This window comes from Macaca mulatta, chromosome 19, assembly GCF_049350105.2.
Source record: "Macaca mulatta isolate MMU2019108-1 chromosome 19, T2T-MMU8v2.0, whole genome shotgun sequence".
NCBI lineage: Eukaryota > Metazoa > Chordata > Mammalia > Primates > Cercopithecidae > Macaca > Macaca mulatta.
This window is the reverse complement of record NC_133424.1, coordinates 18,447,596-18,472,311: the sequence shown is the minus strand read 5'-3', so window position 1 is coordinate 18,472,311 and position 24,716 is coordinate 18,447,596. Positions and strand designations below refer to the sequence as shown.

The 24,716-nt window shown below is 55.7% G+C and overlaps 3 protein-coding genes across 9 annotated transcripts in view; all 3 read right to left on the bottom strand.

Moving 5' to 3' along the window:
- Positions 1-9,949, bottom strand: part of KCNN1 (potassium calcium-activated channel subfamily N member 1) — a 48,955-nt gene extending 39,006 nt beyond the window's left edge. Inside the window, exons 1-2 of one of the 2 annotated variants that reach the window (XM_077978466.1) lie at positions 9,820-9,949; positions 7,465-7,588 (exon numbers count right to left, since the gene is read on the bottom strand). The gene's annotated coding sequence lies outside the window, so the exon portion shown is untranslated. The remainder of the gene's footprint in view (positions 1-7,464; positions 7,589-9,819) is intronic. The other variant, XM_077978467.1, reaches the window with a different exon arrangement.
- SLC5A5 (solute carrier family 5 member 5) overlaps positions 1-24,716 on the bottom strand; it is a 173,646-nt gene that overhangs the window by 81,186 nt on the left and 67,744 nt on the right. The window lies entirely within an intron of this gene.
- The window catches only part of CCDC124 (coiled-coil domain containing 124), a 166,795-nt gene continuing 160,122 nt past the window's right edge, over positions 18,044-24,716 (bottom strand). For all 6 annotated transcript variants that reach the window (XM_077978485.1, XM_077978487.1, XM_077978486.1 and 3 more), the window contains 3 exons: positions 19,217-19,406; positions 18,686-18,800; positions 18,044-18,525 (listed from right to left, as the gene is read on the bottom strand). In XM_077978485.1, the coding sequence (XP_077834611.1) occupies positions 18,318-18,525; positions 18,686-18,800; positions 19,217-19,406 (513 nt within the window). In that variant the 3' untranslated portion in view covers positions 18,044-18,317. The remainder of the gene's footprint in view (positions 18,526-18,685; positions 18,801-19,216; positions 19,407-24,716) is intronic.

Genomic DNA, 24,716 nt, shown 5'->3' with positions numbered 1-24,716 from the left:
GTTTCAGGCCAAAAGACAAGACCAGCTTTGATATGATAAATACACAAGAGCTCTGCAGACAAACACAGAGGAAAAAGGGGCCCAGGATGGGAGGGGAGGGACTGGGCCTGATCCTTCAGGGTCCTCCCCATGGGCTGCCTGCTGTGTTCTCAGCCCTAGAGGAGGAGGTGGGAGCCTGGGGTGACAGGCAGGCAGGGTAGCAGCTCCATCTTAAGCAAGGAGTCCCTAAAAGCATCCAAGGCTGTCAGGGAGGCTCTGTTATGCCCATCAGGGGCCCCACCCTGGGACTGTCCTGTCCTGTCCATTCAGACATGAACGCCCCGTCCCTCCTCACTCTCAGGCTAGAAGGCTCTAGTCTCCTTCCTCTACCACGCTCACATCCAGTGGGTTCAACCAATCCCATGAATTTGCTCCAGGGCACCCCTCTCTCCCGACTGGGGCAGCCCCCTAGAGGAGCAAAGGTTTGACTCCAAAGCCCAATGTCTTGCTACACGGGCAGACTGGTTTGAATGGTGTCCCCCCAAAATTTGAGTCCTCCTCAGAACCTCAGACCTTATTTGAAAATAAGGGTTTTTCGGCCAGGCGCGATGGCTCATGCCTGTAATCCCAGCACTTTGGGAGGCTGAGGCGGGTGGATCATCTGAGATCAGGAATTTGAGACCAGGACCAGCCTAGCCGAAATGGCGAAACCCTGTTTCTACTAAAAATATAAAAATTTAAAAATTAGCTGAGCATGGTAGCACGTACCTGTAATCTCAGCATGCTTAGGTAGGAGAACTGCTTGAACCCAGGGGGCAGAGGTTACAGTGAGCCAAGATTGTGCCATTGCACTCCAACATGGGCAACAGAGCGAGACTCCGTCTCAAAAAAACAAAAAAAAAAAAAAGAAGAAAGAAAATAGGGTTTTGTTTTCTTTTGTTTTTGAAGCTGGGTCTCGCTCTCTCACCCATCCTGGAGTGCAGTGGCACGATCATGCTCATTGCAGCCTGTCTCTTGCGCTCAAGAGATCCTCCTGTTTCTTTTTCTTTTCTTTTTGTTATTCAATGTAGACGAGGTCTCATTATGTTGCCCAGGCTGCTGTCGAATTCCTGGGCTCAAGTGAAGCTCCCACCTTGGCCTTCCAAAGTGCTGGGATTATAGGCGTGAGCCACTGTGCCTGGCCTGGAAATAAGGTTTTCGAAGACGTAGTTAAATGAAGAGGGGGTCATAGTGGGTTAGGTCTGGCTCTGATCTAATAACTGGTTTCTGGGTTTTTTCTTTTTTTGAGTCAAGAGTCTCACTCTGTTGCCCAGGCTGGAGTGCAGTGGTGCAATCTCAGCTCACTGCAACCTCTGACTCCTGGGTTCACGCATTTCTCCTGCCTCAGCCTCCTGAGTAGCTGAGATTACAGACACGCACCAACAGAGCAAGCTAATTTTTATATTTTTTTGTTTGTTTGTTTGTTTTGAGACGGAGTCTCGCTCTGTCGCCCAGGTTGGAGTGCAGTGGCCAGATCTCAGCTCACTGCAAGCTCCGCCTCCCGGGTCTACGCCATTCTCCTGCCTCAGCCTCCCGAGTAGTTGGGGGGACTACAGGCGCCCGCCACCTCGCCCAGCTAGTTTTTTGTATTTTTTAGTAGAGACGGGGTTTCACCATGTTAGCCAGGCTGGTCTCGATCTCCTGACCTCGTGATCTGCCCGTCTCGGCCTCCCAAAGTGCTGGGATTACAGGCTTGAGACACCGCGCCCGGCCCTAATTTTTATATTTTTTAATAGAGACGGGGTTTCACCATGTTGACCAGGTTGGTCTCGAACTCCTGGCCTCAAGTGATCTACTCGCCTCGGCCCACCCGATGAAGAGGGGCTCATTGGTAGATTAGGGCCGGCTCTGATCTAACAACTGTTTTTGTTTTCGTTTTTGCTTTTTTTATAAGAAGGCCATGTGAGGATACAGATGGACAAACGGGGAGAAGGTCATGTGAAAACAGAGGCAGAGATGGGGGTGACACAGCCAAAGAACACAGGAGCCACCAGAGGCTGGAAGAGTCAGGAAAGGATCCTCCCCAGAGCCTTCAGAGGGAAGGCGACACCACTGACACCTTGATTTTGGACATCTGGCCCCTAGAACTGTGAGAGCACAATTTTCTGTGTGTTTTTTTGTTTGTTTGCTTGTTTTTTTTGTGTTTTTTTTTTTTTTTTGAGACAGAGTTTTATTCCTGTCACCCAAGGCTGGAGTGCAGTGGTGAGATCTTGGCTCTCTGCAACCTCTGCCTCCCGAGTAGCTGGGGTTACAGGCACCCGCCACCACGCCCAGCTAATTTTTGTATTTTTAGTAAAGACGGGGTTTCACCATGTTGGCCAGGCTGGTCTCGAACTCCTGACCTCAGGTGATTTGTCCACTTCAGCCTCCCAAAGTGTTAGGATTACAGGCGTGAGCCATCTCGCCCGGCCAACTTTCTGTGGTTGTAAGTCATCCAGCTCATGGTCATTTGTGGCAGCAGCCACAGGAATGAAGGCAGTGATTGTGGACGAGGGACTGGTAACTCTGAGCTCCATTTCCTCTGCAGGCAATGATAGGGCCTCTTTGGAGGCCAGTGGCATGAGGTTCAGAAGGTAATCTCCATCAAATGTCCTAGCACTCCATGGATGCTTACAGCTGCTACTGGCCTGACCATGACCTGGACTATTACTTTTTCTTTTTTTTTGTTTCGTTTTTTTGAGGTGGAGTCTCACTCTGTTGCCCAGGCTGGAGTGCAGTGGCACAGTTCTCAGCTTACTGCAAGCTCCGCCTCCCGGGTTCAAGTAATTCTTCTGCCTCAGCCTCCTGAGTAGCTGGGATTACAGGTGCCCACCACCACGCTCGGCTAATTGTTATATTTTTAGTAGAGACGGGGTTTCACCATGTTGGCCAGGCTGGTCTCGAACTCCTAACCTCATGATCTGCCCGCCTCGGCATCCCAAAGTGCTGGGATTATAGGCGTGAGCCACCGCGTCCGGCTGACCTGGACGATTTCAAAAGCACCTCTTGAACTCTCTCACTCAGGTCTAACCTCCCCCAGAGCCCCCCACCCAGAGGGAATCTTTTTTTATTTTTAAGAGACAGGGTCCCATGGCTCACGCCTGTAATCCTAGCACTTTGAGAAGCCAAGTTGGGCTGATTGCCTGAGCTCAAGGCTTCAAGACCAGCCTGGGCAACATGATGAAACCCTGTCTCTACTAAAATAAAGAATAAATTTTAAAAATATAACTGGGTGTGGTGGCTCACGCCTGTAATCTCAGTATTTTGGGAGGCCGAGGCGGGCGGATCACGAGGTCGGGAGTTTAAGACCAGCCTGGCTAACATGGTGAAACCCTGTCTCTACTAAAAATACAAAATAGCCAGGCGTGGTGGTGGGCGCCTGTAATCCCAGCTACTCAGGAGCCTGAGACAGAGAATCACTTGAACCCAGGAGGCGGAGGTTGCAGTGAGCCGAGATTGCACCATTACACTCCAGCCTGGGCGACAGAGCGAGACTCTGTCTCAAAAAAAAAGAAAAAGAAAAAGAAAAAAAAACAAGACCAGCCTGGCCAACATGGTGAAACCCTGTCTGTACTAAAAATACAAAAAATTAGCTGGGTATGGTGGCACACACGTGTAATCCCAGCTACTCGGGAGGCTGAGGCAGGAGAATCACTTGAACTCGGGAGGTGGAGGTTGCAGGGAGCCAAGATCGCGTCACTGTACTCCAGCCTGGGTGACAGAGCAAGACTCCGTCTCGAAACTAACTAAATAAATACATACATACATACATAAAATTAAAAAAATAAATAAATAAAATAAAAATTAGCCAGGCATGGTGGCAGGCACCTATCTATAGTCCCAAGCTACCCAGGAGGCTAAGGCATGAGAATCACTTGAGCCTGGGAGGTGGAAGTTGCAGTGAGCTGAGATTGCATCACTGCACTCTAGCCTGGGTGACAGAGCAAGACCCTGCATCAAAAAAAAAAAAAAAAAAAAAAAAGAGAGAGAGAGAGAGAGAGACAGGGTCTCCCTTTGTCTCACAAGAGGTTTAAGTGCAGTGGTGCAGTCACAGCTCACTGGCAGCCTCGATCTCCTGTCCTCAAGCAATCCTCCCTCCTGAGTAGCTGGGGCTACATATGTGTGCCACCATGCCTGGCTATTTTTTTCCTTTTGTAGAGATGGGGTGTTGTCATGTTGCTGAGGCTATTCTTGAACTCTTGTCCTCAAGTGATCCTCCTTCCTTGGCCTCCCAAAGTGCTGGGATTACAGGGATCTTTCTTGGTTACAAATCTGATCATGTCACCCCAGATTCCGGGTGCTCACCAATCTCCTGGCAACTGAGCAATTAGATCCCATATGATCCCAGCCTTAGCTGCTGGCAAACTCCTACTTGATCTTCCAGACTTAGCCCAATGAGCACCTCCTCCAGGATGCCTTCCCAGGTTCCCCCAGGCACAATGAGTGCTCCCTTCCTTCCCAGTGGCTCCTTGGCATGAGATGGAAACCTGGCCACATTTCATCCTCCATCCCCAACCCAGTCCCAGATTATGCCCACTTCTTTCCATCCGAGGCCCTACCCTGGTACCAGCCTGGCTGAAACCACCAGACATCTCCCGGGCCTCCACTCTGGGCTCCTGCCACCTCCACTCCTGCCCTGCTCTCCACAGCAGCCACAGGGTTTCTGAAAATCCTAACTGAGACCATGCCTCTCCCCTGCTCACACACCTGCCACAGTTCCCCATTGCTCTGAAGTCCACACCCTCACCGCAGCCCCTGAGTTCCTTGTAGCTTGGCTCCTGCCTGCCCACCTCCTTGCCTTCATCTTCCTCCTCTCTCCCACTCACTTTGTTCCAGCCATAGCAGCCTCACTGTTCCTCTAACATGCCAAGCTCATTCCCATCTCAGGACCTTTGCACATGTGGTTCCCTCTGCTGGGTATGCTGTTCCCAGCTCTCAGCGGGCCAGTTCCTCCTCTTCCTTAAGGTCTCAGCTCATGCTCACTGCCCTAGAGAGGCCCCTCTGACTTTTACAAGAGGCTTCCCTGCTCCTCTGGTCACTAATACATCCTCATATTCTATTTTCTTCCTAACACAAAACACTTTTCTTCCTTCCCTCCCTCCCTCCCTTCCTCTTTCTTTTTCCTTCCTTCCTTCCTTTCTTCCTTCCTTCCTTTTTTTCTCTGTCTCCCTCCCATCCTCCCTCTCTTTTCTCCCTTTCCCTTTCCCCTTTCCCTTTCCCCTTCCCCCTCCCCTCCCCTCCCTTCTCCTTTCTTTTTTTCTCTCCCTCCCTCCCTTTCTCTGTTTTTTTCTTCTTTTTTTTTGAGACAGAGTATCGGAGTCTCCCTCTGTCACCAGGCTGGAGTGCAGTGCCGCGATTTCGGCTCACTGCAACCTCCAACTCCCTGGTTCAAGGGATTCTCCTGCCTGCCTCAGCCTCCTAAGTAGCTAGGATTACAGGCACTCCCGACACCACCCCAGCTAATTTTTTGTATTTAGTGGAGATGAGGTTTCACCATGCAGGATGGTCTCTATCTCCAGACCTCGTGATCTGCCCACCTCGGCCTCCCAAAGTGCTGGGATTACAGGCATGAGCCACCACACCCGATCCCCTTTCTCTCTCACTTTCTTTCTGAGACAGAGTCTCACTGTCACCCAGACTACAGTACAGTGGTGCAATCATAGCCCACTGTATCCTCGACCTCTTGGGCTCAAATGATCCCCCCATCTCAGCCTCCAGAGTAGCTGGGACCACAGGTAGGCACCACCCCACCTGGTTAATTTAAAAAAAAAAATTGTAGAGATGGGGTCTTGTTACATTGCCCAGGCTGGTCTCAAGCTCCTGAGCTCAAGTTATCCTCCTGTTTTGGCCTCCCAAAGTTCTGGGATCACAGGCGTGAGCACCTGCATCCAGCACATAACACTTGCTTAATTGATGCCCCATGAAATTCCACAAGGGCTGACCTGGGCTGGCCTTTGTTGATTGACTAAATGACCACCACCTCTGTTTTCTCCACAACCCCATGGGCAGCTTAGTGCTGACCCTGGATGTCAGTCAATGTTCACCAAGGAGTCCTGGCTCGTTGGCTCACGTCTATAAACCCAGCAGTTTGGGAGGCTGAGACAGGTGGATTACCCGAGGACAGGAGTTCGAGACCAATATGGCCAACATGGTGAAACCCCGTCTCTATTGGAAATACAAAAATTAGCTGGGCGTGGTGGCGCATGGCTGTAATCCCAGCTACTTGGGAGGCTGAGGCAGGATAATTGCTTGAACCCAGGGGATTGGGGGGCGGAGGTTGCAGTGAGCCAAGATCATGCCACTGCGCTCAGCCTGGGTGACATGGTCAGACTCCGTCTCAAAACAAACAAAACAAAACAAAACTAAACTGAAAAAAAAAATTCACTGGAGAAAGGCGCACGGGAGCTGCCTTCCACAGAGCTGGCCTACCCTGGGGACTGTCTCCAGCGAGACCACGAGAGCTGGGAGGTAGAGGCTGTGTGTGGGGGCAGGAGTGGTGGGATAGAGCTCTTCCAACCTGGCTCAACACCCCACTCCTAGGTCGTCTGGTCTCTCTGAATAGGTTCCCTAACTCCAGCGATCAAAGAAAGTGGACAGTAACTCCCCGGAGGGTCTAGAAAGCATAGTCCTTGCTATCATCATCATCATGATATACATGATATAATAACAATTATTATATTAGTATTATTTTTCTTTCTTTTTTTTTTGAGAGGGAGTTTCCCGCTCTTGTTGCCCAGGCTGCAATCTTGGCTTGCAACCTCCGCCTCCTGGGTTCAAGCGATTCTCCTGCCTTAGCCTCCCAACTAGCTGGGGTTACAGGCATGCAGCACCATGCCTGGCTAATTTTGTATTTTTAGTATAGATGGGGGTTTCACCTTGTTGGCCAGGCTGGTCTTGAACTCCTGACCTCAGGTGATCTGCCCGCCTCGGCCTCCCAAACTGCTGGGATTACAAGCGTAAGCCACCATGCCCGGCCTTTTTTTTTTTTTTTTTTTTTTTTTTTTAATTAAAGAGATGGGAGTCTCGCTCTGTCACCTAGGCTGGAGTGCAGTGGCCATTCACAAGCATGATCATCACTGACTGCAGCCTCAAGCTCCTGGACTCTTGATACTTTCACCTTAGTCTTCTGAGTAGCTAGGACCACAGGTACACGCCACTGCACCCAGCTTGTTATTATTTCAAAAGCTGGCACGTTTTCCTCAGGTCACCCTTTTATTTATTTATTTATTTATTTATTTATTTAGATACAGGTGCCCACCACCATGCCCGGGTAAATTTTGTATTTTTAGTAGAGATGGGGTATCGCCATATTGGCCAGGCTGACCTCAAGTGATCCACCTGCCTTGGCCTCCCAAAGTGCTGGTATTACAGGCATGAGCCATCTAGCCTGCCCAGTTACCAATTTTTCTATCCAACCCTTGATCCACCCCCACCCCCAAAGGTGACCCAAGTCTGGGACTCACTCACCCTAGGGTGCAGGAGTATCCTCGCCGAGCCACTGCAAAGGGGCTGTCCCCTTCAGTCCTGCTGGTGACCACTTGACTGGGAGAGAGGGTGGCTGATGCTGCTGCCCTTCCTGTCCCTTTGAGATCTGTAATGATCAGACAGGGCGTGCAGGGTAGAGGCGGGGACCTAAAAGAGTAGGGTGCAGACAGCTCCCGGACTACAATGATCTTTTTTATTTTTTAGTTTTTTGAGACAGAGTCTTGCTCTGTCACCCAGGCTGGAGTATAGTGACGTGATCTCAGCTCACTGCAACCGCCGCCTCCAGGGCTCAAACAATTCTCCTGCCTCAGCCTCCCAAGTATCTGGGATTACAGGTGCCTGCCACCATACCCGGCTCATTTTTGTATTTTTAGTAGAGATGGGTTTTGCTGTGTTGGCCAGGCTGGACTTGAACTCCTGGTCAGAGGCAATCCACCTGCCTCAGCCTATTACATACAATGGTCTTTAGAGCAGATCTGCGAGATCTGTGATCCCGGCTTGGTGTTGCTGAGCTAGGTCATCTCCTAAGCTTTCAGGAAGCTTAAGAACAGTGGCTTTATTGCTCCAAAGGGGCCCTGGGCAAGCCCCACCTTTTCCATGTCCCCTCCCTAAGGCCACTCCTCCTTTCACTGGGTTCCGGACACTAGACACTGAATGCTTTATCTGTCTTTCCCAATGCTGTTCCTGCTCACCCCCTACATTGCCCCTAGTTCCTTCGCCACGGGGAGATCTAGATGGGTAACATTCCGGGAGGTAACATTTTCTCACCCAGACTGGAGTGCAGCCGCATGAACACGGCTCACTGCAGCCTTCACTTCCTGGGCTCAAGCAATCCTCCCACCTTTGGCCCCCAAGTAGCTGAGACTACAAGTGCGCACCACTACACCTGCCTAATTTTTTTATTTTTTGTAGAGACAGGGTTTCAGTACGTTGCCCAGGCTGGTCTCAAACTCCTGAGCCTGCCTTGACCTTCCAAAGAATTGGGATTACACTTGTGAACCACCTTGCTTGGCAGACCAGCTGATCTCTTGCTCCCCAGCTCTGAAGCTGCCCTGGGGGCCTGTAACTCCCTTGGGGTACTCCCTTCATCTATATAGTGCTGTCTGCAGAGGGCTTATAGAAGCACATGTTACCCAAGTCTGATCCTGGAGAAGGGGGCAGAAAGGGACATCCCATGGTGGGCAGGGGCAATGCCAGACCCCAGAACAGGACTGAAGGGGAACACTCAGCTGCCCTTTCTCTCACCAGGACCTTGGGTCGGGGCAATGGTCACCTTGGATGGCTCAGGGACCACCTGTTCCAGCCAGGGGGACCTTGATGCTGACCCTAGCCTTGGGAGGGCAGGGTCTTGTCCAAGGTCACTCAGTGGGTTGCTGCGCCAGAGTAAAAATTCTCTCCTCCGTGGCTCCAGAAGCTTTGGCTTCCCCATCTAGAAACCCCCTCCCCTCAGGGATTTCCTTTGATGAGATCTTGGGCAGCCTGAGGAGGCTGGGAGCGGGGGAACAGGGGGGGACAAGAGGAGGTGAGATCTGGGAGCCCCGGAAGAGAGCGAGGCCGGAGCTTCTTGGCTCAGTCCTGTCTGGGTCTCTAGCTGGAGGAGAAACTTGGAGAAAGTAAGGAATCCCCCCAGTTCTGGGGCCCTGGCACCCCACGCTCAGGGTTAAACGGCGGCGGGGGCAGAGGATCTCAGAGCTGACCTCACCAGCTGGGTCCCGGGATTTGTGGATCTGACCAGAAATCCGCTCTGCCCCAGCCCGGCTGGGTGACCTTGGGCTAGTGGTAACCCTCTCTGGGCCTCAGCCCCTCCTCCTGTCCGGGAGAGGGGAGGGGGGAAGGGAGAGAGCTTAGGGAAAAGAACAGCAGCCCGGAGCCCAGCGCACAGTAGGCTGGCAGGTGGGGGGGTTCCCTCCCGCTGTGCAGCCGGGCCAGCACAGGGAATCCCCGCCACCACGCAAGGAGAAAGGGAGAAACATGGGGGGACAGAGAGGGAGGAGGGGGCAACGCGAACCAGCGCTCCTTTCCCCCCACCACTGAGGAGGTGCAGGCGTGGAGGGTCCCCATGTCCCCACCTTCACCTCGCGGAGGGAGGGGGATGTCTGCGCATCCCCAGACCTGGAAGCAGGAACACCCTCCTCACAGGGCATGGGGGTGGGGTCAGGAGCTGACTCCCGGGATCGGTGTTGGAGGGCGGAGGTTGAAGAAGGGATGCCCCCCTCCTCCCGCAGCTCCCCTTTGAATTCCCGGAGTCGGGCAAGCTTTGACCGATCCGCCCACCAAAGAGAAGGGGACCGCCGCCGGGACCGAACGCTCCCCGCCGTGCCCCCCACTGCCACTCACCGGCCGGAGTCGGCCGCCGCAGCCGGAGTCCCTGCGCCCTGCCCGAGCGCGAAGACAAGTGCACGGCCGGGCAAGGGCGTGTGAGCCGGGAGGGTGTGCGCGCGCCGCCGCAGAGCCGACCCCCTCCCCGCCGACCTGGGCCCCGCCCCGCCGCCCGGGGAGGGGGCGCGGACCCCGCAGGCCGAGGGAGGCAGCCTGGGCCCTCCCCCCGCAAGGCGTCTCCTCTAGAGGGATGGAATCCCCCTCCAGGTCTCTCGCCAATGCCCACTCTCCCCCCTCCACCCAGGGGCGTGACAGCAAATCTTAGAAAACGGTCAAAGAGATGGGAGGACCCTCTGCCGCCTCTGGCCCAAGGTGCTCATCTTACAGATGGGGAAACTGAGGCCCAGAGAGCGGAAGCCCCTGGCCAGGGCCCAGTGTCCCGGCAGCACGGAACAGAGGCTGCTCCCCTCACTCTGGGCGGCCGCTCTCCCAGACCCAGGAAAGAACAGAGTCAGGGAGAGAGGAAGGCAGACAATTAAAGCCTCCCCACCACGCGACTGGGGAGGATCGGGGGACCCAGAGGCTTCGGGCTGCTGGCGACATTGACTGGGCTGGAAGGTCCCAGATAGGAAGGGGGAGCCTGGGTGGCCAGAACCAAACCACAGAAAACTTCTCTATTTCATTGTTGGGCTGGTGACACCCTCCATCCAACCTGCGCGATTAGGGACCCCTCCAGACTGACTGGCCAGGGCTTGGGTGGCAGAGTTGTGAAGGTCACTCTGCCACCTTAGAACAATGTGGCTCCCGGGGGTCTGGCTCGGTAGGGGATGGGAGGGAGAAGTCCAGGGGCAAGCACCTCCCATGACCTCGGCCCTGCCAAGCCCCTTTCTGAGCCTCAGTTTCCCTCCAGCGAATGGACAAGTGCCCACCTCCGGGGTCCCTCCAGCTCTCCGAGTCCGTGGGGCCGCCGGATATGTCTTGCTATTCTCCTTCAGCTGTCCCCCTCCAACAGAAAGCGTGGCTCCAGCTCAGACCACAGTGTTCCTCCTCCAAGCCCCCTGCCCCGCCCCGTCTCTGAACCCCCACCCACCTTCAGCCTTGGTCTGGGGTGGGGGACGAGGAGGGGGGTTCCTCTTGGAAGCGGGGAGGCTTCTACAAACCTCCATTCTGGTTTTTGTTTTTTTTCTTTTTTTTCCTCTCTTTTCTTCCATTCATTCTAAAAATAGCCCTCCCCCCTCCCCAGCCCCCCGGCGGGGAGCCTCTCTGGAAAGGTAACGAGCTTCCCAGGCGGGGTCTGGAGGCCGGGATTCCGAGGCGCGGGCGGGGCTCGGGGACGCAGATACCGAGGGGAGGGGAAATTGGGAGCGCGCCCCCCTCATTGTGTGTGAGATGCGCTCAGAGGGAGCCGCCGGTGTGACCGTGACCGTGTGGAGGGAAAAAGAACAAAGGGGAGGAGGCCTTCGGGTCTGCATTGTGGAGGCAGAGAGCCGGTGGGTTCGCAGGAGCCGGGGACGAGGGGTGCCACCCAGCAGCCTTCCTGGGGGGACTTCCCGACCCTGTTGGGGAAGGCTGTGACCCACGCTTTAGTCAGACACAGTGAAGGAGTCAGGCTGCAGAGGTGACAAGGACACGCATGATCAGGGGATTCCCTCATGCCCCGTGGACCCCACAATCGCCCAGTGGAGCCCGAAAACCCTCCCCAGTCCCGCGGCTCCTCCTGTCCCCGCCACAGTCCTTCTCCCTGACGCAGCCACAGACTTCAGTCCTCACCCGTGTGACAGGTCACGTCCCTGTCCCGCATGACCGTCCTCCCCCCACCTCCCTTCTCTTCTTGAACCAAGAGGAGCACCCTGACTCCTCACGGGCCGGCGCGCTCTGCCCCCCCAACTCCCACCCTTTGTTCCAGTCCCTCCGCGGTCTCCCTGGACCGCCCACCACACTCTGGACACGCCCAGCGTCTCCCCCTAACCGGTTCAGCCTCAGAGCCTTTGCATCTGTGGTTCCTTGGGCCGGGATCGCCCTTCCCTGGCTCTCCTCACCCCTTATCCCCCACCCGTGGTCTTCAGGGCTCCATCCGAGGTCTCCTCTTCCCTAGAGTCGCCGCTTCTCTGGGCACGTCGCCCTGGTTTACTGTTCTCACTGCCCTCAGCTCCTGGTGTGAACTTGCTTGCTCTTTCATCTTCTCCTCTCCCCATCCCTGGGAATGAGGGGCCAGGTGCACCTTGGTCCTGGCTGATGGGAGGAGAGGGCCGCTCCAGACCCAGCACCACCCCAGCAACTACCCAGCTTCAACTAAAGGGACAGCACCACCCTCTGCCCAGCTAGCCGCCCTATAAATGCTTCCAAGACACGGCACAGCAGATCCACGGCCGGCTTCTGCAGGGGCGTCACCTAGGTCAACGAAACTAAAAGCACAGGCGCCCACGTGTCCCCAACCCGGGACCGCTTAGCCCGTTTCCGGAATAATATGCCCCTGGGGAAAATGATCCGCAGGGACCGAGTTCTCGGCCTGTTGAGCACAAGCCAGGCCGGAGGCGCAACTGTTCCACTGTTTCGATGGCGAATAAGAAAAAGAAGAGAACATGGCAAGTGGGGGAAGTGTTGGGGGAGGCGCTGGGGACAGCCCAGGGCCAGGGACCCCTGTGGGCTGACCTTTCCCCCTTTGTTTTGATAACAAAACAAAGTGTTTTGTTATCTTACACTTTTTGAAACCAAAGGGAAGGATAAAAGGGAAACTGCTTTGTTGGAGGGGACAAAGGCCCAGAGAGGGCATATATCCCCGTGGGATGAGGACGCAGTTGTCCGTGTCGAGAAATGCAACACTCCTTCCCCAGGACTTGCCCCCATAAAATCACCCTCAAATGTTTTTTTCGTGAGCACCTACTATGTGCCTGTGTGCTTATGCGCCCAGAGAGTGAGGGACGCTGCCCGAAAGCAGAGCCCTGGAGGTTCCTGGAGGAGAATGTGCGGGTGTCTGGGACCCGCGGGGCGATGTGGCCTTGGCAGGGCCAGGCCCATAGGGGAGGGTCTGGGGGTCGTGGGGGGTGGAGGAGCGCTTAGAAAATCCCCGAGGGTGTGCGCTGCGCCTTTGCGCATTCCCCTGCCTAGCCCGGACTCGACTTCAGGCTGCTGTTCAAGGCCAGGAGGACGGCAGATGGCTGGGGGAGGGGATGGCGAGGTCCGAGGGGACACCCCACATGCCGGGCTGTGGGGCTCTAGGCAGGCGGGAGACAAAGGCGTCTTCCGCGAGGGTCCGCACGGCTTTCGGAAAGGATAGGGACAGGTGGTGTGTAAATTTGGGGGGTGGGGGGGAACAACAATAGCCAAGATTAGGGCTGCTGGATAAAGTAGAGGATACGGAATGGGACATACTTATAATAAAAAAATTGCTCGTTTATCTGAAAGTCAAGTTTAAGTGGGCGCCGTGTTTTTTTTTTTTTTTTTTTTTAATTTTTTTCCTAAATCTGGAAACCTTAAGCTCGGACTCGAAGATCCTGACTTTCTGGCACAGCAACCCCCACCCTCGCAGACCAATCTGCTGGGCAGGAGGCTGCAGGAGCCTAAGGTGTCCTCCAGCGCCCCCTCCCATCGCCCCCACTGCCCCAATGTACCCCTCTCCTTGTCCATATCCCTTCTCTACTCCCTAAACTTCCCCTCCCATCCCCCTCCGCCTTTGTCGTCCCCCTCCCTTTACGCTTTCCCCCGTCACCCCCTCCCTGGCGCTCACCCCCAGGCTCGCCTCTCCCTGCACCCCTCCCTATCGTCCCTATCCATTGCGTTTTCCCCCACCGCTCCCTCCTCCGCACGCACCCCTCCTCTCCTTCTCTCCTCCCGCGCCTCTCCAGCGTCGTCTCTTCCCCCACGGTCTCTTCCCCCACGGTCTCTTCCTCCCCAGCACTCGCTCCCCCGCGCCCATCCTCTACTCCCCCGCCGTCCCCCTGGTGCTCGAGGGGGAACCCCGGCTGCAGGCGCGGAGCCCCGCGCAGGCGCAGAGCCACCCGGCTTCCCCGAGGCCGCCGCCGCCCGCGCACTGCGGCCCGCGCGCCCGGTTGCTAAGGCAACGACAGGGGCTGGAGTGGGAACCTCCGGAAGACCCCGCTCTCGCTCCCTCCCCCGCCACCTCCTCGGCAAACCCCACTCCGGTTTGAGCCGGTTTCCCCGCCCAGCCCCCATGCGCACTGCGGCGGGTGAGGATTCCCCGGCCCTCAGGGTGGGCGGGTGGGTAGGTGGGGGGGGGGGGGTCGGGTGGGGCCGACGCATGCGCGCTGCGCGCGGCTTCCCCTCTTCGGCTGGCGCGCGACGGGAAAGCCCCGGCGCAAAAGGCGAGCACCCCCGCGCAGGCGCAGTGAGCGCCCGGTGGCCCCGCGGCCCAGCCCGGTCGTCCTGGCAACGCACGCGGGGCGGACTGGGCGCGCACGGAACTCCCCTCTCACGCCCCCCCCCAGCTCTCTGCGGCGGAGCTGGGGATTCCCTGCTGCCAAAGCGCACGCGCGGGCTCGGGATTCCGCGGGGGCGGGGGTGGAGGCGGAGGCGGGGCCCGGACCCGGGCCAGGGGCCGAAGCGAGTAAGGGCCTTTCTGTAACAGGGAACAAACGTTATTACTTTGTCTTTGTGCCCGAGGGCTGACGACCACCCTCTCAGCTCCTGTCCTGAGTTTCATCCTCACTCTTGTCCCCCGGCTGTCCCTCTGCAGGCGCCCGGAAGAGCCTGTCGCGCGCCGCTCTGATCCGCTCCCTGCCCTGCTCACAACCCCACCGGGGCTCCCTATCGTCCTGGGGTGAAGCCCCACTCCTTTGCCTGGCGTCCGAGGCCCGGTGTGCCCAGTCGTGGCTGGTTGGCCCTCCCGTCGGCTTCTTCCCTCGGGTCGATTACCGTTGGTCCCCGACCTTCTGTCATCCCCAGCCACAAAGACCCTAACATGGTCATGTGGGCCAAGCCCTTCCCGTCGTACGCTCCCCAGGTACCATCGCCTTGATTCTCCAGATAGCCTGGGTTTGGGCGCGGTTTTTAGTCCCATTTTACAGGAGAAACTGAGGCTTAAATCATTCAGAACCTTGTCTAAGGTCTCAAAAGAGGCAGAGGTGGGATTCGAAACTAGGCCTCCATTTGTGGGGAGCTATGTGGGCTATTCCACCCATTTCCTGGCTGGCACCTTCAGCCCCGATTCTGGGCCCCAAAACTACCCCTGCTGCCTTCCTGGCGGCTCTGGGTGCTTCCCGGCTATGTGACATAGGCAGGTGACTTAGTTTTCTTTTTCTTTTCCTTTTTTTTTGAGACAGAGTTTTGCTCTCCTTGCCCAGGCTGGAGTGCGATGGTGCGATCTCGGCTCACTGCAACCTCCACCTGCCGGGTTCAAGCGACTCTCTTGCCTCAACCTCCAGAGTAGCTGGGATTACAGATGCCCACAGCACACCCGGCTTTTTTTTTTTTTTTTCTGAGATGGAGTCTCTCTCTGTTGCCCAGGCTGGAGTACAGTGGCGCGATCTCGGCTCACTGCAACCTCTGCCTCCCGAGTTCAAGCGATTCTCCTGCTTCAGGCTCCCGAGTAGCTGGGATTACAGGCATGCACCACCACGCCTGGCTAATTTTATATTTTTAATAGAGATTTATTAAATCTCTAGTAGGGTTTCTCCATGTTGGTCAGGCTGCTCTTGAACTCCCAACCTCAGGTGATCCACCCACCTCAGCCTCCCAAGTGTTGGGATTACAGGCATGAGCCACCGTGCCCAGCCTTAGTTTTCTTATATACAAAGAGGATCAATATGTCATAGGGGCTGTCCCCAGGGCTCAGTGAGGGGCTGCTGCCACCTGTTTGGCCAAGGCCTGGTGCCCAGTAGTGCCAGTGCCTTTCTCCTCCCACGTGGGGGACTCTGCACATTGGTGCCCCCTGCAGGATGCCTTACCTTCCTCTCCTTTCCTTAACCCTCACCAAAGGTCTCTCCCAGATATCCCATATTTCCTACAGTCACTGTCTCAGGGTTGGTTCTTGGGGGACCTCCAAACTAAGCTAGTGCCCACCATATATTGGTTAGTTTTTATGTCAACTTCAGCTGTACCCAGTTTATTTTTTTGAGACAGGGTCTCGCTCCGTCGCCCAGGCTGCAGTGCCAATGGCACAGTTAGGGCTCACTGCAACCTACTCACTGCATCCAACTCAACCTCAAGGGATTCTTCCAACTCGGCTTCCCAAGAAGCTGGGACCACAGGCACATGCCATCACGCCCTAATTTTAAACTTTTTCTGTAGAGACAAAGTCTTGCTTTCTTGCCCAGGCTGGTCTCAAACTGCTGGATTCAAAAGATCCTTCCATTGTGGCCTCCCAAGTCCTGCGATCATAGATAGGCATGAGCCATGGTGCCTCGCCTGTACCTAGTTATTCCTGGCACCTTTTACCCTCCATTGAACAGGAAGTGGTATGACTTCCAGACTTTTGCACGTGTGATTTATTTGACTTTTCTGTCCCTTGTCTGTGTGGAGAGCTCCTATGCATCCAGAAAGATACATTCCATCTCCCACCTCTGGGCAGAGCCTAGCCCCCTCCAGCCTGCCCAGCCAGCCCTGACTACACAGAGCTGAGGACCTCTGTGGGGACCTGCATGCACCTAAGACTTGTGATCTGGGAGGATGGTTTTTTTTTTTTTTTTTTTTTTTTTTTTTGAGACGGAGTCTTGCTCTGTTGCCCAGGTTGGAGTGCAGTGGCTCACTGCAACCTCTGCCTCCCGGGTTCAAGTGATTCTCCTGCCTCAGCCTCCCAAGTAGCTAGGACTACGAGCACTTGCCGCCACACCTGGCTAATTTTTTGTATTTTTAGTGGAGACAGGGTTTCACCATGTTGCCCAGGCTGGTGTTGAATTCCTGAGCTCAGGTGATCCGACCACCTTGGCCTCCCAAAGTGCTGGGATTACAGGCGTGAGCCACCGTGTCCGGCAGGACAGCGTTCTTGGTGGAGGGAACAAGCCTGCTGTGTTGGAGGCTTGAGAAGCCAAGAGTAAGGAGGCTGGAAGTACTGAGCTGAGAGGGTAATGGGGAGTCAGGGGACAGCAGGGCTGTCCAAGGCCAGGCACACAGTGGGGCCTTGATGGCCATTTCTGGCACCAGGGGCTGCTCCGACCTCTACCCAGGCCCACTGCCCACTAGGTAAGTGCTGCAGATGATCTGACCACTGCAACTTTTTTTTTTTTTGGCGGAGTCTTGCTCTGTTGCCCAGGTTGGAGTGCAGAACTGTGATCTTGGCTCCCTGCAGCCTCTGCCTCCCGGGTTCAAGCAATTCTTGTGCTTCAGCCTCCCGAGTAGCTGAGATTATAAGCATGCATCACCACACCCAGCTAATTTTTGTATTTTTAGTAGAGACGGGGTTTCACCATGTTGGCCAGGCTTGTCTCAAATTCCTGATCTCAGGTGATTCGCCCACCTTGGCCTCCCAAAGTGCTGGGATTACAGGCATGAGCCACTGCACCCAGCCCTGACCACTGCAACTTCTGGGGGTACCTCCTTCCCCTGCTCGCCCTCCTGGGTATAAGCAATTTGCTCAGCCCACACAGCCTCATAGGCCCATCTCCCAGCTGCCCTTCCTCTGTTCTTAAGGTCTGGCTAAGCTCTAGGAAGCCAGAACTAAGTTCAAATCCCACTCCACCCTTCCCAGGCGTGCAGTCTCCGACGGGACGCTTGCTCACACCCACTCCAATCCACCTGCTCACTGCAGCCTCCAGGCCTTTCCCGGCCCAGTGCCTTCCTCCTCCCTCTGCGATGAGATCTGACTCATCCCCCACTAAGGAAGAAATCCTCCACTGGGAAGCCTGCCCAGGATTCATCACAGAAGGATTTGGCCCAGATGCCTCCTCTGTAGGAATAACACCACAGCCGTCAGCATTTCCTGACCCCAAACACAGCATGGAACCCCCAGTGAAGTCCTAGGGCCCACCCTGAACTAGAATCTCAGGAGGCAGACAGCCTCCAGCTCTTCTCTGGCTCTGCCCCTGAAGTGTGGCCAACACCTCCACTTCCACCTTTCTGAGCGTGTGCAGGGGATAGTGGAGCAGGTCCCTCACTGGACAAGTGGCACAGTCAAGGAGGGGTGCTGGCAGGAGCCGATGAGGTACAGCTGGCAGTAGGAAGGAGTGCGCTGTTGGGGCTCTTGTCTTTTCTAGCTATGGTCCCAGTGCGGTTCACAACAGGTCCCCAAAGCTCTTCCCTCTCCCCCGTCTCCGCCCACCTCTCCCCACCCACTCACTTAGGCTTCAAGTGCCTCACTGCAGCCTTGCCGCCACCTTTATTGGGCACTCAGCTCTGAGGCTCTACACACACGCGCTGGGGGATGGGAGGGGGTGGGGTGTCACTTGGGGCAGGGATCCTCTGGCGGGAGGACGGGTGGCTGGTGATAACAGCATGGCCCCGGGGCCTGACGCCTTGGCCCCCCCCCGGAACGCTCTGTGACCCTTGAAGCTGACCTGGCGTAAGGGCGTGCAGAGTCGTGACCTGGACCACCCGTGGGTGAACTGGCTCCCCCAGTTCTGGGCTCACTTGGGGGCATTGAAGGGCACAGCCCGCTGGTTCATGGGGTTGTCGGGAGAGCGGAGCCACTCCTTCTTGAGCAGCTGTTTCAGCTGCGACAGCCGCATGTTGGGGTTCTCTTGTTTGAGCCGCGGCAGCTGGGCTTCCTCAAAGGCTGTGAAGGCTGCCCGCATGCGTCTTTCTGGGTGCCGGTCGGCCGCCTCCTCCGCCACGCTGAGTGGGGATGGACATGCATGTCAGGGGGCCTTGGGCGCAGCCTCGCCCCGAAAAGCCCGGCCCCGCCCCCCGGTAGCCCCGCCCCCTCGGAGGTCTTAGGTCCCGCCCCCAGAGGACCAGCTCCACCCCTGGGAAGCCCCAGGCCCCGCCCCGTTACCTAAGCACCGCGATGGCGTCCTCGATGGTGCGGGCCTCCATGCTGCCCTCCTCCAGCACGCGGCGGTTCACGTTCTCCTCCAGCGGCACCTCCAGATGGCTCTTGGCTTTCTCGGCTGGGCGGGTGGGTGGGTGACAGAGACAGAGAGAGATAAGCAAAGATGCACAGTTCCAAGGAGATGAGATAGAGACTGGCAGGAGAAGCTAGGGGCGGGAGAAAGGCGGGAGAGATGAGGGGGTATGCAACCGACTTGAGCTGGTAAGCCCTCTTGGGAGAGGTCCCACCCTCCCGGCGCCCAGTTCTCTGCCTTCCTTTGCGGCAGCCCTGCAAACAAGAGGACCCCAGGGGGCCCAAGCCCAGAGGCTGTCTGTGCTCACGGCCAGGCTTACCAGGAGGCGGCCTACCCACCCACCCTGCACCACGCGGAGCCCTGGCAGCTTCTCTGGGGGCCAGGAGGGGGTCTAATGGACTCAAAGTCCACTGCCTCTGCAGTGGGCAAAAGTGCAGCTCCAGAGCGGGATGCCGCCCCACCTGTGTCCGGGGCCTCCCTGAGCTGATGGTCTCGGCGCAGCGTGTCCTCGATCTGGGCCCGGGTGACCTTGCTGGACGTGGCCACCCGCGGCGCCTTGCCGCCCTTGAGCTTGGAGTCCTCCTCCTCCAGCAGGCGCTGCGTTTCCTTCTTACGTTCCAGCTGGTCGAGACGCCGCTTCTCCTTCTCCTCCTGCAGGGGCCGCGTGCATGGTCAGGCAGAGGACCCCACACCCCCGCGGCACCCACTAGCCTGGGGTTCGAGTTTTCATCTCAGCCAATAAAGATTTAGACTCTCTGCTGGGTGCAGGGGACATGCCAGGAACAAGATGGGTCCTGGTGCTGCCCTGGGCGGGGGATGTGAGGCCAGCAGGGGAACCTTGGACAGGGCAGGTGGGTGGCTCTTGAAGAAGTGACGCTCCTGGGTCCGAAGAGGGCCGGCCAAGGGGGAGAGCGGGGGAACAGGGGCGTCCTTAGAGGCAGGGGTACTAGTACAAAGGCGCCGAGGCAGGAGCCATTTGTTATAACAGGAACAGCTTGGAGGCTGGAGTGGGAGTGAAGGGGGCGGGGGAAGAGGTTGGGAGGGAGATGGCTGGGCCATGCGGAGCCTCTGGAGGCCAGGGAGGGGTTCATGTTGGATTCTAAGAGCGGTGGGAGGCCTGGACCCGTTTCAGGCTAGGGCAGGGGCTCTGTCCTTATGAGTCGGGCAGCACTGTCCACTTTTCCCTGACGTGGGTCACTGAAGCTGAAACTGATCCCACATCGGCCACCCAGGGAAGCCCTGATGCTCGCTGGATAAGGGACATCTGGGCTAGGGGACTTGCCCTTGCCCTGTCCTGCACCTACCCCAGGGGGCCGAGTGAGCCCATGGTTTATATATAGTGCTGCTGGAAGCTCAGGGCAGTACTCTGCCCGCTGCCTGGCACTCCCGCAGGGCCCTGGTCTTGGACACCCTTGCCTGCCCGCTCACTGCTTGAGACTCCACCATCTGACTCTCACACCTTCAGCCTTCCCAGGGATGATCCCCACACCCACAGTGTCCCCCTGGGACACTACCACTGCGTCTCCAGATAGATTTGACAGAAGGAAATGTCACAGAATAGGGGTAGACGCACCTAAGACAGCGCCAGGGCCTGACCCCCACCCCCACCTGCACAGCAGGAAAGTTGGAGGGGGTGTTAAAGTCAAGGATGTTAGAGTGCACAAACAGCTCCCACTGCTGTGCTGAGGAGGCTGTTTCTGCCTCGGTCAGAGGCAATGTCCTGAGGCTCCCTGACTGACGCATGTCACACACACATTCTGATTCAGACAAGGCCCTGCCTGAGGCTTTTTTTTTTTTTTTTTCCTGAGACAAAGTCTTTCTCTGTCAGCCAGGCTGGAGTGCAGAGGTGCGATCTCGGCTCACTGCAACCTCTGCCTCCTGAGTTCAAGCAATTCTCATGCCTCAGTCTCCCAAATAGCTAGGATCACAGGTGCCCACCACCACGCCTGGCTAACCTTTTCTAATTTTAGTAGAGACAGGATTTCACCATGTTGCCCAGGCTGGTCTCGAACTCCTGACCTCAAGTGATCTGCCTGCCTTGGCCTCGCAAAGTGCTGGGATTACATGTGTGAGCCCCTGTGCCTGGCCAATGCACGATGTTTGAAGTGAGGAGAGGTATCACTGGTGGGGGACAGACCAGGATGGGTATGAGGGAAACTCACGGGGCTGGGAATGTTCTAGAGAGCAGGGGTTGACAAACTGTAGCCAACTGCCTGCTTTGGTAAATGTTTTCTTTTTTTTTTTTTTTTTGAGACAGAGTCTCGCACTGTCGCCCAGGCTGGAGTGCCGTGGTGCGACCTCAGCCCACTGCAACCTCCGCCTCCCAGGTTCAACTGATTCTCCTGCCTTAGCCTCCGGAATAGCTGGGATTACAGGCGCCCGCCGCCATGCCTAGCTAATTTTTTGTACTTTTAGTAGACATGGGGTTTCACCATGTTGGCCAGGCTCGTCTCGAACGCCTGACCTCGCGATCCACCTGTCTTGACCTCCCAAAGTATTGGAATTACAGGCAAGAGCCACCACGCCTGGCCCCTTTGGTAAAGTTTTATGGGCACGCAGCCATACCTATTTGCTAACCTACTGTCAGTGGTGGCCTTCATGCTCAATGATAGGGTCTAGTGGCTTCCTGTCTGACCCCTAACTGAAGACTAAGCTATTCACCACCTGGCCCCAACTGCCTGTCCAACCCTCTCTATACCTTGTCCCGGGTACATGCAATACAGGTGTGCTCAGAGGTACATGCTCTCTGACCTACACTCCTAGGACAGGCACGCTTTGCTGTCCCTTAATCAAACCTCTTAACAGGCCAGAGGCAGTGGCTCACGCATGTAATTCCAGCATTTTGGGAGGCTGAGGTGGGCGGATCACTTGAGGTAAGGAGTTGGAGACCAGCCTGGGCAACATGGTGAAACCCCATCTCTGCTAAAAATACAAAAATTATCCAGGCGTGGTGCCATGCCTGTAATCCCAGCTACTTGGGAGGCTGAGGCAAAAGAATCGCTTGGACCTAGGAGGCGGAGGTTGCAGTGAACTGAGATCACACCACTGTACTCCAGCCTGGGCGACAGAAACTGTCTAAAAAAACCGAAAAACCAAACAAACAAACAAAACAAGGCCAGGTGCGGTGGCTCACACCTCTAATCCCAGCACTTTGGGAGGCCAAGGTGGACGGATCACTTGAGGCCAGGAGTTTGAGGCCAGCCTGACCAACATGATGAAACCCCATCTCTACTAAAAATTAGCCTGGTTTGGTGGCACACACCTGTAATCCCAGCTACTCAGGAGGCTGAGGCAAGAGAGTGGTTTGAACCTGGGAGGCAGAGGTTGCAGTGAGCCAAAGTCGCACCACTACACTCCAGCCTGTGTGATAGAGTGAAACTGCCTCAAAAAAAAAAAAAAAAAAACGCTTAACAAACTAGAAGGTGCCAGTCTGGCTCCAGCTCTTCCTCATAGCCATGTGATCTGGGCTTTCTGCCTTCTCTGCCTGTTTCCTCCCAGAGGATGGGGCCAACACCAGTGGCCAAGATGCAGGCCACGGGGAGGGCTAGGCCAATGATCCTGACTCTATGGGCGGAAAGGTCTCTGGATTCTCTGTCTGGATACTGGATCTTTTTATTTTTTTATTTTATTATTATTATCATTATTATTTTTTTGAGACGGAGTCTTGCTGTGTCGCCCAGGCTAGAGTGCAGTGGCGCAATCTCAGCTTACTGCAAGCTCCGCCTCCCGGGTTCACGCCATTCTCCTGCCTCAGCCTCCCAAGTAGCTGGGACTACAGGCGCTCGTCACCACGCCCGGCTAATTGTTTTGTTTTTAGTAGAGAGGGGGTTTCACCTTGTCAGCCAAGATGGTCTTGATCTCCTGACCTCGTGATCCACCCACCTCGGCCTCCCAAAGTGCTAGGATTACAGGCGTGAGCCACCACGCCCAGCCTTATTTTATTTTTTTGAGACAGACTCTTGCTCTGTTGCCCAGGCTGGAGTGCAATGGCACGATCCTGGCTCACTGCAACCTCCGCCTCCTAGGTACAAGCGATTCTTGTGCCTCAGCCTCCCGAGTGGCTGGAACTACAGGTGTGTGCCACCACGCCCGGCTAATTTTTATATTTTTAGTAGAAATGGGGTTTCACCATGTTGGCCAGGATGGTCTCAAACTCCTGACCTCAGGTGATCTGTCTGTCTCGGCCTCCCAAAGTGCTGGGATTACAGGCGTCAGCCCCCGCACCCGGATGGATACTGGATCTTTGACATCATTTTTCCTTTTGAGTTTTCAACCTTCCTATAGTGTCAAAATTTTGATGATCCCCCCACCCCAAACTATAAATATCTTCATGGACCCAGTGCAGCAGGGTGGGTAGGGGTGGGGCTGGAAGAAAGCCAGGGACAGTCAGTGTGTGCTAAAAACAAGGCAGGATCTACCCCTTCACAGAAAGGTGATGGAAGGCCAGGCGCAGTGGCTCATACCTGTAATCCCAGCACTTTGGGAGGCTGAGGTGGGAGGACTGCTTGAGCCCAGGAGTCTGAGACCAACTTGGGCAACACAGTGAGATGACCCCCCTTCTCTACACAAAATACAAACAATAGCTGGGCATGGTGGTGCATGCCTGTAGTCTCAGCTGCTTGGGAGGCTGAGGCAGGAGGCTTGCTTGAGTTCGGGAGGTCAAGACCGCATTGAGCTGTGATCATGCCACTGCACTCCAGTCTGGGCGACAGAGCAAGACCGTCTTTAAAAAAAAAAAAATATATATATATATATATATATGACAGGTAAAGCAGGTGGAAATGTCCAGATTCCCCCCAAGAACTGGGCATGTTGTCTGGAGAGCAGCCCCTAAGCTTGGGGGTTGCTTAGGGAGCCGGTGTCTCAGCTACCCCAGGGGTGGAAACCAGGAGCTGTGGCTAGCATGGGTCACTGGCGCCACCTACTGGGCCAAGCAGATCAGCATCAGCCCTAAACCACAATCCAGACACCAATGAAGCAAGCACTATGTGCTTGGCCCTGGGCTTTTTGATGGATCTCGGGTCACGTTCTCATTCTGTTGCCCAAGCTGGAATGCAGTAACACGATCATAGCTTACTGCAGCCCTGACCTCCCAGGCTCAAGTGATCCTCTCACCTCAGCCTCCCAAGTAGCTGGGACGACAGGCATGCACTACCATGAATGGCTAATTTTTACATGTTTTGTGGAGATGGGGTCTTGCTATGTTGCCCAGGCTGGCCTCAAGCAATCCTCTCACCTCAGCCTCCCAGAGTACTGAGATTACAGGCATGAGCCAGCACACCAAACCATGGCTTTTAAAAAATAAACACCTGGGCCGGACGCAGGGGCTCACACCTATGATCCCAGCACTTTGGGAGACTGAGGCAGGCAGATCACCTGAGGTTGGGAGTTTGAGACCAGTCTGACCAACATGGAGAAACCCCATATCTACTAAAAATACAAAATTAGGCCGGGTGCGGTGGCTCACGCCTGTAATCCCAGCACTTTGGGAGGCCGAGACGGGCGGATCATGAGGTCAGGAGATTGAGACCATCCTGACTAACATGGTGAAACCCCGTCTCTACTAAAAATACAAAAAAAAATTAGCCTGGCGCGGTGGTGGGTGCCTGTAGTCCCAGCTACACAGGAGGCTGAGGCAGGAGAATGGTGTGAACTCGGGAGGCAGAGCTTGCAGTGAGTGGAGATCACACCACTGCACTCCAGCCTGGCCGACAGAGCGAGACTCCATCTCAAAAAAATAAATAAAGAAATAAAAATAAAAAATAAAAATAAAAAAATAAAAATACAAAATTAGCTGGGTGTGATGGTGCATGCCTGTAATTCCAGATACTCAGGAGGCTGAGGCAGGAGAATTGCTTGAACCCGGGAGGTGGAGGTTGCAGTGAGCCGAAATTGGGCCACTGCACTCTAGCCTGGGCAACAGAGCGAGACTCCGTCTCAACAACAACAAAATAAACACCT